The sequence below is a fragment of the Phocoena phocoena genome, chromosome 20 (assembly GCF_963924675.1).
Source record: "Phocoena phocoena chromosome 20, mPhoPho1.1, whole genome shotgun sequence".
Taxonomy (NCBI): domain Eukaryota; kingdom Metazoa; phylum Chordata; class Mammalia; order Artiodactyla; family Phocoenidae; genus Phocoena; species Phocoena phocoena.
This window is the reverse complement of record NC_089238.1, coordinates 24100039-24112386: the sequence shown is the minus strand read 5'-3', so window position 1 is coordinate 24112386 and position 12348 is coordinate 24100039. Positions and strand designations below refer to the sequence as shown.

General features: G+C 48.2%; 1 protein-coding gene across 1 annotated transcript in view; it reads left to right on the top strand.

Annotated features, from left to right (window-relative positions):
- Positions 1-12348, top strand: part of LOC136140287 (ATP-binding cassette sub-family C member 11-like) — a 64122-nt gene that overhangs the window by 45370 nt on the left and 6404 nt on the right. The window contains exons 17-23 of the mRNA XM_065898361.1: positions 1435-1632; positions 3698-3754; positions 5674-5900; positions 6075-6209; positions 7671-7856; positions 10898-11099; positions 11955-12055. Of these exons, the coding sequence (XP_065754433.1) occupies positions 1435-1632; positions 3698-3754; positions 5674-5900; positions 6075-6209; positions 7671-7856; positions 10898-11099; positions 11955-12055 (1106 nt within the window). The remainder of the gene's footprint in view (positions 1-1434; positions 1633-3697; positions 3755-5673; positions 5901-6074; positions 6210-7670; positions 7857-10897; positions 11100-11954; positions 12056-12348) is intronic.

Genomic DNA, 12348 nt, shown 5'->3' with positions numbered 1-12348 from the left:
CAGAATCTAACCTCACACCATGCTGGCAAGGAGTCTGGCAAACCGAGTTCCCAAGCTCTCCCCTGAATTGCAGTGGAGAGTGTGGAAGGGGGCAGAGGTGAGGCTGGATGATCATCTAGCACAGATTTCTAACACCACAGAGTGAAGTAATTTATCAACCATTTTCTACCCTGACAGAAGAAAAGAGGCCACATTAGACAGCAGGCTGCCTTGGGACAAAGATGATTGAGAGAGGGATGAATAGAAGTCCTAAAGGTTGTGGGGTTGAGTTTAGAGCAGTCAGGGTGGAGTGGGAGATAGAGTGGAGGCAAGAGCTAGAGTCAGGGAGACTGCTGTTGTAGTGGTCCAGGGGATAGAAAATGAGGGCTTAGTCCAGGGCAGGGCAGCGGGGAAGGAGAAGGGAAAAGCAACAGCACTGAGCAGGGAGGTTGTAATGTATAGTTTCATCTTCTACCAGCTACTGAGTCTTAGGTAGCCCCAGGAAGAAGGATTTTTCTCCCTGCTGAATTTCACCCTGGACTCAGATGGTCTGACCCTCTGAAAAAGAAAACCCACAGTTTTCCTCTATTCACGCACAATGTTTCTGATACCCACTGTGCAGGTTTTTCCCAACATCAACCAGTTCTCCAACTCTCTGGACACTAGCTGTGTGTACTACAATTCAATTCAATTCTGACTCTACTTATCTGGAGTTAGCACAGACCCCACAGGTTAAGGGCTCAGTTCCACAAGACTGCTCCCATTTCAGGTGCCAATCACAAGTCTGACTTTCTGTACTTCTGATGAACCAGCTGTAAATTGGGGATTCCCATGACTGCCTCTCTGGGTTTGCTAATTTGCTAGAATGGCTCACAGAACTTAGGGAAATATTTTAACCAGTTTTTAAAATAAGGGACATAATAAAGGATACAGATGCACAGCCAGATGGAAATGTACATAGGGTGGGGTCCAGAAGGGTCCAAAGTGTGGGAGCTTCTGACACATGGATGTGTTCACCAACCTGGAAGCTCTCCGAGCCCTGTGCTTTAGGGATTTTTATGGTGGCTTCAACAGGTAGGCATGATCGATTATTAACTCAATTTCCAGGCTCTCCCCACTTCCCAGAGGATGGGGGCGGAGCTGAAAGTTCCAAGCTTGGACTCATGGCTTGGTCTTTCTGGTGACCAGCCCCAATCCTGAAGTTATATAGGGGCCCCCAGCTACTAGTCATCTGATTAGCTACAAAAGACTCTCTTATTGCTCCAGAGACCCCAAAGGTCTTAGAAGCGCTTGTGTCAGGAACCAGAGTCAAAGGCCAAATACAACCACAAATGATGCTCTGAGCACCCCCATCACTTAGGAAATTGCAAGTGTTTTAGGAGCTCTGTGCCAGGAATTGGGGACAAAGCCTAAGCATATTCCTTATCATACCACACCCCCTGTCCTTTCTTGAAGACCAACAGCAGTCAAGAGAGCAATAGGACCACTGCAGATCCAGGTGACATATTGGACAATCCTCAGCTACCCTTTTACCAACTGGTGTATGGCCTCAGCGCCCTGTTTGCGGTCTGCATGGGCATCTGCACCTCGGCGGCTTTCACCAAGGTCGTGAGGGAGGCACCCACAGCGTTGCACATCAAGCTCTTCAACAAGGTATGGGCCTGGGCACTGGGCGTGGCCAAAGGCTGAGCCCTGACCTTGCTCAACTTTTTTTTTTTTTAATTACTAGACTTTTTTTTTTTTTGAGCAGTTTTTGGTCTACAGAAAAATTGAGCAGAAAGTACAGAGTTTTCTTTTATCCCTCACCACATCCTCAGTTTCTCCTATTATTAATATCTTGCTTTAATGGGGGACATCTGCTACAATTGATGAGTCAATATTGATACACTATCAACTAAAGTCCAGAGTTTACATTAAGGTTCACTCTTTGTGTTGTACATTCTATGGGTTTTGACAAATGTATACTGGCATGTGTCTACCATTACGTATCATACAGAATAGTTTCACTGCCCTAAAAATCCCCTTTGCTCCACCTATTCATCCCTCCCTCTCCCTTCCCCCAGACGCCTGACAACCACTGATTTTTTTGCTGTCTCCATGGTTTGGAAAATGTAATGTCATATAGTTGTAAGTGTATACTGGGTCACTAGCTGGGTGGGAGCAGGCCAGAGAATGAGATAGGTACATTGAAACTCTCCTACCAGTGGAGGCATGATTGTAAAAGTTTAGTGTCCCTTGCTGGAGGGTCAACCCTCAGCTACCAATGCTGGCCTCCGTTGGCTGAGCACTGTCACATAAAGGGTTGTTTATAATTTCCTTAAGTTCCCTTTGAAGTGGGTATTCTAGCCTCATCTTACATATGAGAAAACTGAAACCCCACAAGTGTTATGGTTAGAATGTGTGTTGTGGTTAGAATACCAAATTGTCTATGGTATTTCACTACCTCTTGGAAATATCCTTTCTCTCTCTCACTTATCAAATATTACTATGTGCCAGGCTCTGGGGTGGGCACTGGGCTTACAATGGTAAATGAACATTGCAAGTATGGTTTGGGTCATCATGGCCTTATAGTCTAAGGAGGGAGAGGGACAAGAAAATAGGCTGCTGTAATATGGTGTGCAGAGTTACCCATGGGGTGGGGCACACAGGGCCATAAGAACAGGATGCACCTAACCCCAGCTTGGTGGTGGTGGAAGGAAGGTAGGAGTCTAAGAAGGCTTCTTGGAGGAAGTGACCTCTGTGCTAAGACCTGAGGATGAATGGGATTTCACCAGTTCAAGATTAAGAGGCGAGCAGAAGCAGAGCATTTCCAGGGAGCTGCATGGAGTTCAGGAAGGCTGGAGCTCAGAGCTGTAGAGAGGGGCCTTTCAGAGGGATCTCGGGAGGCAAGGAGGCCACCCATCAGTCCTTGTAGATTGAATGTAAATTGTGTTTTCATTTTAGGAGGGTGAGGCCAGGGCATTTCCCCACAACTCATATAAAGCAACTGGCTTGGTGGAGCCAGAAGGCAGGAGAGGGGAAATTCTACCCAAGGCCTGGCACTCTTCACCACCTGGCCTGTGGTGGTGACACCGGCTAGCTGGTCTCCAAGTTTCTGACTCTGCATTCCCAGATTCTAGAAATATCTAATGCCCAGGCCTCAAAGAGATATTCTGTATTTTAATTTTAAGAAATGTTCAAGTTTTTTCATTAGAAAATACATTTCATATTTAAAACACTTTCCTTTTTCTCATCCTTTTATGGCTTTATTGATTTTAAATTTGCCTTTGTAGTTTTAAATAATCACAAGTAAAGGACAAATCTCTGAAAAAATTGGCTCAACGGCAAAATCTACAAACTGCAAAAACAAAAACAGAACCAGATTATTTTGATACTTAAGGAGGCAACCAGAGCCCCTGTGGCTGTGTCCCCACCGTTTTCTTCTAATCCCTCGTGAGAGTGGGCTCTCGCAGACCCCTTTCATGCCGCAGCTGAGCTGAGTCCTGCTCCCAAGCCCTTCTCCCTGTGCCCCGCTCCCCATGAGCGCTTAGCATCCTAGAGAGGGTGATTGTTTTAGTCTTTGATTTGTCACAGTGATTGGGACAATTCTTTTTGCTTTAGTTAGCTCATGTATTTAACAAAAGATTCTGGAGATAAAATTAAAGACAATTTAGAGGCAGGAAAAGAAAACAAAGAAGCTCACAGTTGGCCCCTCTGAATTTGCTGCTCCCCACTTTAGACGGCAAATGAACTATACTTGGTCAGCAGGATCCAGGTGTTTGCCATGAGGGCTGCTGTAAGTAAGGGACACTTCATGACTCAAATAATTATAATTTATTAATAGGCAAAATGTATTTTCTTCCTTTCTCCCTTCTCCTTTCATTGCTTCCTTTAGTTTTGGCTTTATTAGATACTAATAACTTCTATTCATTTCTTTGTTTTGTGTTATGTCTTGAGAAATACATGGGGAAATGAAAGTGGTCAGTGTTCAGCAGGTCCGTGCCTTGACCTTTTAAGAAATGCCTCCAGTGAAGAGAGTGGCTGTGCTGGGGGTGAGGGAAGCCTTGGGAGGCCTGGTCCTGTCATGGTTTTGTCGTTAACTACTTGGGTGACCTTGAGCAAGTCACTAAGCTGCTCTCCCTTCTCTGGGCTTCAGTTTCTTCATCTGTAAAATGAGGAGGATGAACTAGGTGGTTTTCTTAGAACTTTTGTAATATGAAATGCTCTTTGATCTCCAAAGGACCTCACATCCACTGCTTTTAGAGGTCAGGTTGGGATGCCACCTTCAAGAAGGGGCAGTCATGGTTAAAATCTACCCAAGATTCTATCTTATGCAATTGTGGTGGAATGACTGCTACTAATTTTTGGTGATACTGAGTGAAATAGTCCCGTCTTTTTTATTGAGAAAAAAGTAAGAGTAAGAGTTGAAAAGAAACGTAAGAGTTAGTATTAATAGCAATACCAGGAGGCAGGTATTGTTCTGAGGACTTTTAATGTATTATCGTTTCCTTCCTTTTTATTTATTTTTTTGTTTTTATTTATTTATTTTTTTGAACATCTTTATTGGAGTATAATTGTTTTACAGTGGTGTGTTAGTTTCTGCTTTATAACAAAGCGAATCAGCTATACATATACATATATCCCCATATCTCTTCCCTCTTGCATCTTCCTCCCTCCCACCCTTTCCTTCCTTTTTACTGTTTTTTTTTTGTTTGTTTTTTCTTTTGCAGCATGCGGGGTTCTCACTGCCACGGCCCCTCCTGCCACGGAGCACAGGCTCCGGACGTGCAGGCCCTGCGGCCATGGCTCACGGGCCCAGCCGCTGCGCGGCTCGCGGGATCCTCCCAGACCAGGGCACGAACCCGTGTCCCCTGCATCGGCAGGCGGACTCCCAACCACTGCGCCACCAGGGAAGCCCTCCTTTTTAAAATAATAGTTTTATCAGGATATAATTCACATACCATGAAATTTACCCTTTTAACTTGTATATTTTTAATATACAATAATATAATATATAATATACAATAATATACCCTTTTATTATTTTTTAAAATTTATTTATTTTATTTTTGGCTGAGTTGGGTCTTCATTGCTGTGCATGGGCTTTCTCTAGTCATGGCGAGTGGGGGCCACTCTTTGTTGCGGTGTGCGGGCTTCTCGTTGCAGTGTCTTCTCTTGTTGCAGAGCACGGGCTCTAGGCACACGGGCTTCAGTAGTTGTGGCACACAGGCTCAGTAATTGTGGTTCACAGGCTTAGTTGCCCATCAGCATGTGAGATCTTCCCGGACCAGGGCTCAAACCCTAGTCCCCTGCATTGGCGGGCAGATTATCAACCACTGCACCACCAGGGAAGCCTGATAATATACCCTTTTAAATTGTATATTTTAGTATATTTGCAGAGTTGTGCAACTGTCATCACAACTCTGAAGCACTGTTATCATCCCATTTTACAAGTGAGGACATGGAGACTCAGAGGGGTTAAGTAACTTGCCCACAGTCCCATAGTAGTAGGTGGAAGAGTGGGGCAGCCCTGGAGTCCAGGCAAATTGACTCTGGAGCCCCTGCTTTTAACCACTGCTCTATGTTGCCTTCCCTGAATACCCTTCAGGCTGCATCCTGTACCTCTTCAGAGCCTGAGGGTAGCTGGCGTCTTCATCAAGCCCCAAGCAAGGCCTGCAGCCAACCTCATGACCTGGGTTGCTTTTGTCCTTGCAGGTGTCCCGCTGCCCCATGTGTTTCTTTGACACCACCCCAACAGGCCGACTCCTGAACTGCTTTGCAGGGGACCTGCATGAGCTAGACCAATTCTTGCCCACTGTGGCTGAACAGTCCCTGCTCCTGATCTTGGTGGTGACCACCATCCTGATGATTGTCAGTGTGGTGTCTCCCTCTGTCCTGCTGATGGGAGTCGTAACACTCATTGTTTGCCTCGTTTATTTTAGGTGAGTGGGTTCTTTTTGCTTGTGAATGAGGTTTGTGACTTGGGGTATGATCTAGGACCAACCTAGAATTGGAGGGTCCCAGAGGCATCCTGTTCTTATGGCCCTGTGTGCCCCACCCCATGGGTAACTCTGCACACCATATTACAACAGCCTATTTTCCCATTCTTGATGCAGAATGTTCAAGAGAGCCAGCAATGCGTTCAAGAGCCTGGAGAACTACAGTTCCCCTTTATTTTCCCACATCCTCACCACTTTGCACAGCCTGAGCTCTATCAATGTCTATGGAGAAACTGAAGATTCCATCAGCAAGTGAGTCCCTCTGCTGTCTGAGGGTGATGGGCACTCTGGGGGTGGTGGGGCGCAGGAAGCCAGGAAACAGAGCATCTGGAAATAGGATCATCTTCAGAAGAATCAGAGAGAGCTGTTTTATCCCATTTGTTTCTCCGAGCCTCCAGAACCTCATCTGGAAGATGGTGCTTATAAGAATAAAAAATGTAAGTGATATGAAAAATGCTTGTCAACCTTAAAGATCTGTGGCTATGGGTTTCCGTGGTGGCGCAGTGGTTGAGAGTCTGCCTGCCAATGCAAGGGACACGGGTTCGTGCCCTGGTCCGGGAAGATCCCACATGCCACAGAGCGGCTGGGCCCCGTGAGCCATGGCCGCTGAGCCTGCACATCCGGAGCCTGTGCTCCGCAACGGGAGAGGCCAAAACAGTGAGAGGCCCGAAAAGATCTGTGGCTGTTATATACATATATCAATATAATTAATGGTAAGATGTGTTACTGTGTTAGCACTTACTGCATTGGTTTTCTTTTTTCTTTCGCTTCCAAACAGGCAGGTAAATACAATAAAATAATAAAGAACAAGGGCTCTCTAAATAACACAATTTTCTTCACTATTCACAGCCACAGATTTGCCTTCTAATGTTTGTTGCAACAAACAAACAAATCCTATGATTGTTGCTGAAGTTTAATTGTGTAATATAAGCTTATGTACTTGTAAAGATCAGTCAAACATGGTCTATGCTGAACTACGAGAAACTTACCGTCTAATGGGAGACAGGAGACACAGACGTATGTTTTTGTAATAAGACAGTGTTGAATATGATAAGACAGCATAGGAGAGGAGCAGGTAAAATGCCCTGGGGGTTCAGAGGAGAAAACGACGACCCACATCTGGGGATCAGGGAAAGCTTTGGGGAGGAGGCAGCATCTGAGGTGGCCTTGAAGCCCGGCAAAATTGGGGCACGTGAGATGGCGTGTGCTCTGTTGGCTGAAATATTGGATGAGCCATGGTGCCAGCTCTCCCAGTGGCACTGGAGAGACCCAAGGACTGTGCAGACAATAGGACTAAGGGGATCCTGGAGTGACACATTCATTCGGTCAACACTGAGAACCTACTGGGATACAGCAGTAAACAAGGTGGATACGTACAAGGAAGGGATCACTCCCCTTCACTCACTCACAAATCTGGGCATGTATTCACTCTCATTGGCCCAGTTACGGTAACTTGCCCACCCTGGGCCAATCATCAAGGCCAGGGGAAGAGAACCGCTGATAGGCCTAAATCGTTCAGAGACCATTCCTAGATCTGGGGTCAGGTGAACTCCATGGCTGTGAAAGGGGTAGGAAGGAATCCCCCCAATTTTCTTTGTTGGCTCTTTGATGAGAGTGGGGAGTTGGATGCTGCAGGAAGCAACCAGTGTCCACCTCAGGAAACCCTGGGTTAGACAAATACATGTGTCTTTCATGTTGTCCTTTCCTTCTCAGGTTTAAAAGGCTGACGGATGCACCGAATAACTACCCGCTGATGTTTCTGTCTTCCACGCGATGGGTGGCACTGAAGCTGGAGCTCATGACCAGCATGGTGACCTTGATGGTGGCCTTGTTCACGTTTTTTGGAGTTTCCTCTGCCCCCTATTCTACAAATCCATGGCTATCAGCCTTGTCCTCCAGGTGAGGGAGGGACTCTCAGATGGCAGGTGGTGGCCAGTGGTCTGTGGTCAGACTCAGGGGTCCATGGGACTTTGATCACACCTTGGGTTTTGGCCGTTTGTGACCTTACAAACGATGTGCTTGGCTTTCTGAATCCGCAGCTTTGTTCTGGTTCCTTGTCACCTTTGAACTGAGAAGTCTGTATTTAAACGTGTTTAACAGAATCATAGAATATTGGGATTGAAGGGGAGCCCACAGACAACAGAGTCCAACCCTCCTATTGTGTAGATGGGGAAATTGAGGCTCAGAGAGGGGAAGGAGTTGTCTGAACGGACAGAGCGTTAGAAGCAGAGCCAGGGCAAGACCTCTGACCTTTTGGTTTCCTGTCTGGTGTGTTTTCACTTTACTATTAATACCCTGATTCAGTTGTCAAACTTTTCTGAGGTATCTGGGTGAGGGAGCTGTGGAAAATGTAGGTTTCCCAGTCCACCCCTGGAGCAGGCCTCTGAGACTTCAAAGTGTATAGGCTTGAAACCGAGCGCTCGGCCCAGCCTGCCAGGCTGATTCAGCCAGGCCTGTGGGGCTGACAGGAGAGAGCATAGCTGGAGGGATTAGGAGTCAAGTCCTTGTTGGGCAGGGTCTTGGAATCTAATTTTAAAAATGGGTTCTCAGGGGGACTCTGGTGTAGCAGTTGGCAGGCCTCATGGTCTGAGTTCCTCCATGCCAGGCAGTGGGACCAACGTTCATGTCCACAGAGTCCTGGGGAAGGGCTCTCCATGAAGGCCAGATGCTGGCTCAGGGAACCCTGGCCGTCCCCTCCCCCAGGGGTACTCATTAACTATCCTCTCTGGATGCTTTCTCTCTAACTGGGCTTAGGTCTCGTGTGCCCCACACTGAGGCATCCTTTTGGGTGCTCCCATGTGCTCCTTGTTGAGCCCTGTGGCAGACACATGTTTGCACGCACATACGGTGCTGTGCCCACATGCCCGTGCCTGTGTGCAGACCCTTCCGAGGGCGCATGGGCCACGCAGGAGGCTGTGCAGTGTTCATGCCCACAGACAGCTGCCCCGTGCCATAACCAGGGTATTGGGGAGCTTGCACTGAGCCCATGCCCTGCTGGGTACTTGCTGTGCTTTCTTCCATTGAACTCTCGCCACCTTCCATGAGATGCGGCCAAGCGGTTAAGAACGTGTGGTTTGGAACGTGCAAGTTCACACCAGGCTCTGTCCATTATCAGCTGTGTGACTTTGGGGAAGTGTGTTACCCTCCTTATGCCTGGGATTCCTCTTCTATAAAAGGGAGATAATAAAAGTTCTGAAATCATGGACTTGTGAAGAATGTATGTAAACTTGAGGGTTCATGCATGTTAAAAACCTTGCCCCGGAATAAGTGCTGGATAAATGTTTGCTGTTATTGTTCCCAGCTTACAGATAGGAAACTAGAGTTTCTGGAGTTAATATGCCCATATTCCCACAGCTGCTGAGAGACAGATTTGTCCATGGTGGGGCACACTCTTCTCTCTCTCTCTCTCTTTCTCCCTCTCTCTGACACACGCATACATAAGCACACACTCGGCCATGCACAAACACATGCACATATGCCCCAGTGCAGAGTTGGCCCTGAGCCTTCCAGAACTCTGGGGAGAGGCTCCACACTGGAGTCCTGGGGGACGCAGAGTCACTAAGGCCAGAGATGCCCCTGCCTGCTGCACCCTGTGCCCAGGTTGTCCAGTGCTGGTGCAGGAAGCAGGTGGAGGCTTAGCTCTCCCAGGAGCACCATGCATACAGGTGTCCACTCAAGGTTGACCAGTTGTCCCACCACAGGCCACCAAGGAGGAGCTCTGCCTGGGGGTGTGATGATGTCAGAATGACCCCGTGTTCATCCTTTTTTCTCAACATCTGCTGCCCTGTTTGAGTGTCTCATCTCTATCCTGGGTAACAACCTCCTAGCCTCCCTGCCTCGCCCACCCCTGAGCCCCTTCCCATCCACCTTCTACACTCTCTCCAGAGTGATCTTTAATTCTAGTTTTCCTCATGTTACTGCCTTGGTTAGAACCTCTAGAGACTCCCTGTCTCCTTATGCACCAAATCTAAGCCATGGACCTACGTTCCAGGCTCTCAAATCTGGCCTCAGACCCCACATGCACTCTCTTCTCTGGTCAAACGGGTACTTTGAGCTCTGCGTGCACTCTTGAGGAAATTCAGGCTTTGGGAGGCAGGTATCACACACCATGTTGCTTTGTAGCCCTAAGAGTTTTCTTAGTAAATATTAGAGATGTTTCTGGTTGCAAGCCAAAGTAAGCCAAAGAACCAGTTCAAAATGGCCTTGACAATCTGGCAACTTATTATCCTATGTGACCGGAAGGCTGGGGTAGGGCTGTTCTCTGTTGGCTAATTTACTGGCCTAGCATGAACCCATGATCATTTGCTCTTTCTGCTCTGGCATCCACGCCTGATTTTTGTCCTCAGGATTGTCTACTCAAGTTCACAAAATGGTTGCTGAAGCCCCAAGCAGCACATCCTCACCCAGAAACTGCCAAAGACTGGAGAGTAGATAATTTTTCCATGTGTCCCCTTGTAAGAACAAGGAGTAGCTTCCTGGAATGCTCGCATCTGAGTCTTCCTTGTGCTTTGTTGGCCAGAGCTGTGTCATGGCTCACTCCTAAACCAGTCATTAGCAAGAGGAGAGAGATTGACATGAGTGGTTTGGAGTAACCAAGCCTTCCCAGAACTCCAAGCTGTAGACACCTGAACATAACAGAGGATGTGTTAGCAAGGAAGGAAGAGAGGACCAGCTGTGGATAGGCAATCAACTGTGTCTGATATCCCTTCCCAGCTCAGTGTCATTTCAGGATAGTGAGCCCGTCTCTGACTTATATAGGCTTTCCCTCCCTGGCCTCCCTGGTCTGTACGTGCCCTTTGCTTTAGCCGCAGTCAAATGGCCTGCAGGGTCCTGAATGTATGCTGCCACTGTACTACTGTCAAGACTTTGTCCCTCTCTTAGGAACGCCTCTCTCCACCTGTGTTTAGCTGGCTAAATCCCACCTCTCCTTAAAAATGTAGCTCCAGTGCCAACTCGTCCAGGAAGCCTTCCCTGTGGCCCTTGTCTGGTGACTGTCCCCTGGCCACGACAGTGCTGTGGGCTGACTCTGTCGATCTGCCTTCTCTGCTGACCTATCTCCCCATCCGACTGGGCACTCCTCGAGGGCAGGAACTGTGTCTGTTGCACTTTAAGCATGGAGCCTGGCCCAGCACCTCCATGAGAGTTTGTTGACTGACTGTATGATGGAGTTGTTGCCCAGTACCTTCTGCATGGCCAGGGGGGTACAGAGCATAAAGACTGACTGTATAATGGAGTTGTTGCCCAGCACCTTCTGCATGGCCAGGGGGGTACAGAGCATAAAGACTGGGCCCCCATCCCAGCTCTGCCTTCAGCTTCCAGGTGATTCTCTGTGTACCATTTCTCCTATTTTGGACCTCCATTTCCTTATCTATAGTGCCTCCAATTCCCAAGAATCCCTGAGACACCTCTTAACCTGGGTTTCCCTGAAGGCAGAGCCTGAGACAAGGACTCAGATTCAGGTAGATTATTTGTGAGATGCTCCTTGGAAAGAGGACCAAGGGAACAGGAGCACGAGACAGGGAAGGAGGAACTTCACCATGAGAGTGTGCCATTGAGGTCACTGCTCTAGGTCATCAGCACTCAACTCCCAGGATTGTCCCCCGAAGGCTGAGAGACAGGAGCCTTCGTCTGCCAGCTCTTTTCCCTGTTAGTTGAGGGTTGCTCCCAAGGGCCGTAACTCCCGTGTTTCTGGGCTGCATGCACATGGGCTGAGTGGGCTCCTGTGGTGTGGATGAATGTTTTGAATGGAAAGCAGAGGGTTCCTGAGGTGGAACGGGGTTGGTAGGGTTGCTCACCTACAACTGCCCACCACAGCTTCAGTGAAACTTAGGAGTAGCCTCAGGGGGGCGCCAGAGGTACCTGCTCCATCCCTATAAGGGAAGTTGCCTTGGTTTGAAGAGTTGCTCGGGAGGAATGGCAACTCCCAGTCTTCAGGAGTGGAGAGGGCCTGAGCTCACCCTCACAGCCTGCCAGCCTGATGCTTCTCCTTCGTTCCAGCTGGCGTCCAACTTCCAAGCCTGTATCCGGATTAGTTCAGAGACAGAGGCGTACTTTACAGCTGTGGAGAGGATGCTGCAGTACATGAAGGTGGGGCACAGGTCTGGGCTTTATGCAGGGAGATCTAGAAGGCTCACATCCAGCCTGGGGCTCAGCTTCTGTGGCCTCTGCAAGCCCCAACACCTCAGGGGCCCTGAGGTTTTCCCAGGAGGCAGCTGGGCTCCTGGTCCTTCCTCCCCATCTCCCCTGGAACTGTGCATATCATCTCTCAGAAGCTCTTCCACACCCATTGACTCATTTTGACCACATCCCTCATGGCATTCTTGGATGTAGAGGCAATGATCTGCCCTTTTTAGAAGTGAGGGGTTTGCACAAATATAATAATACGAATGAT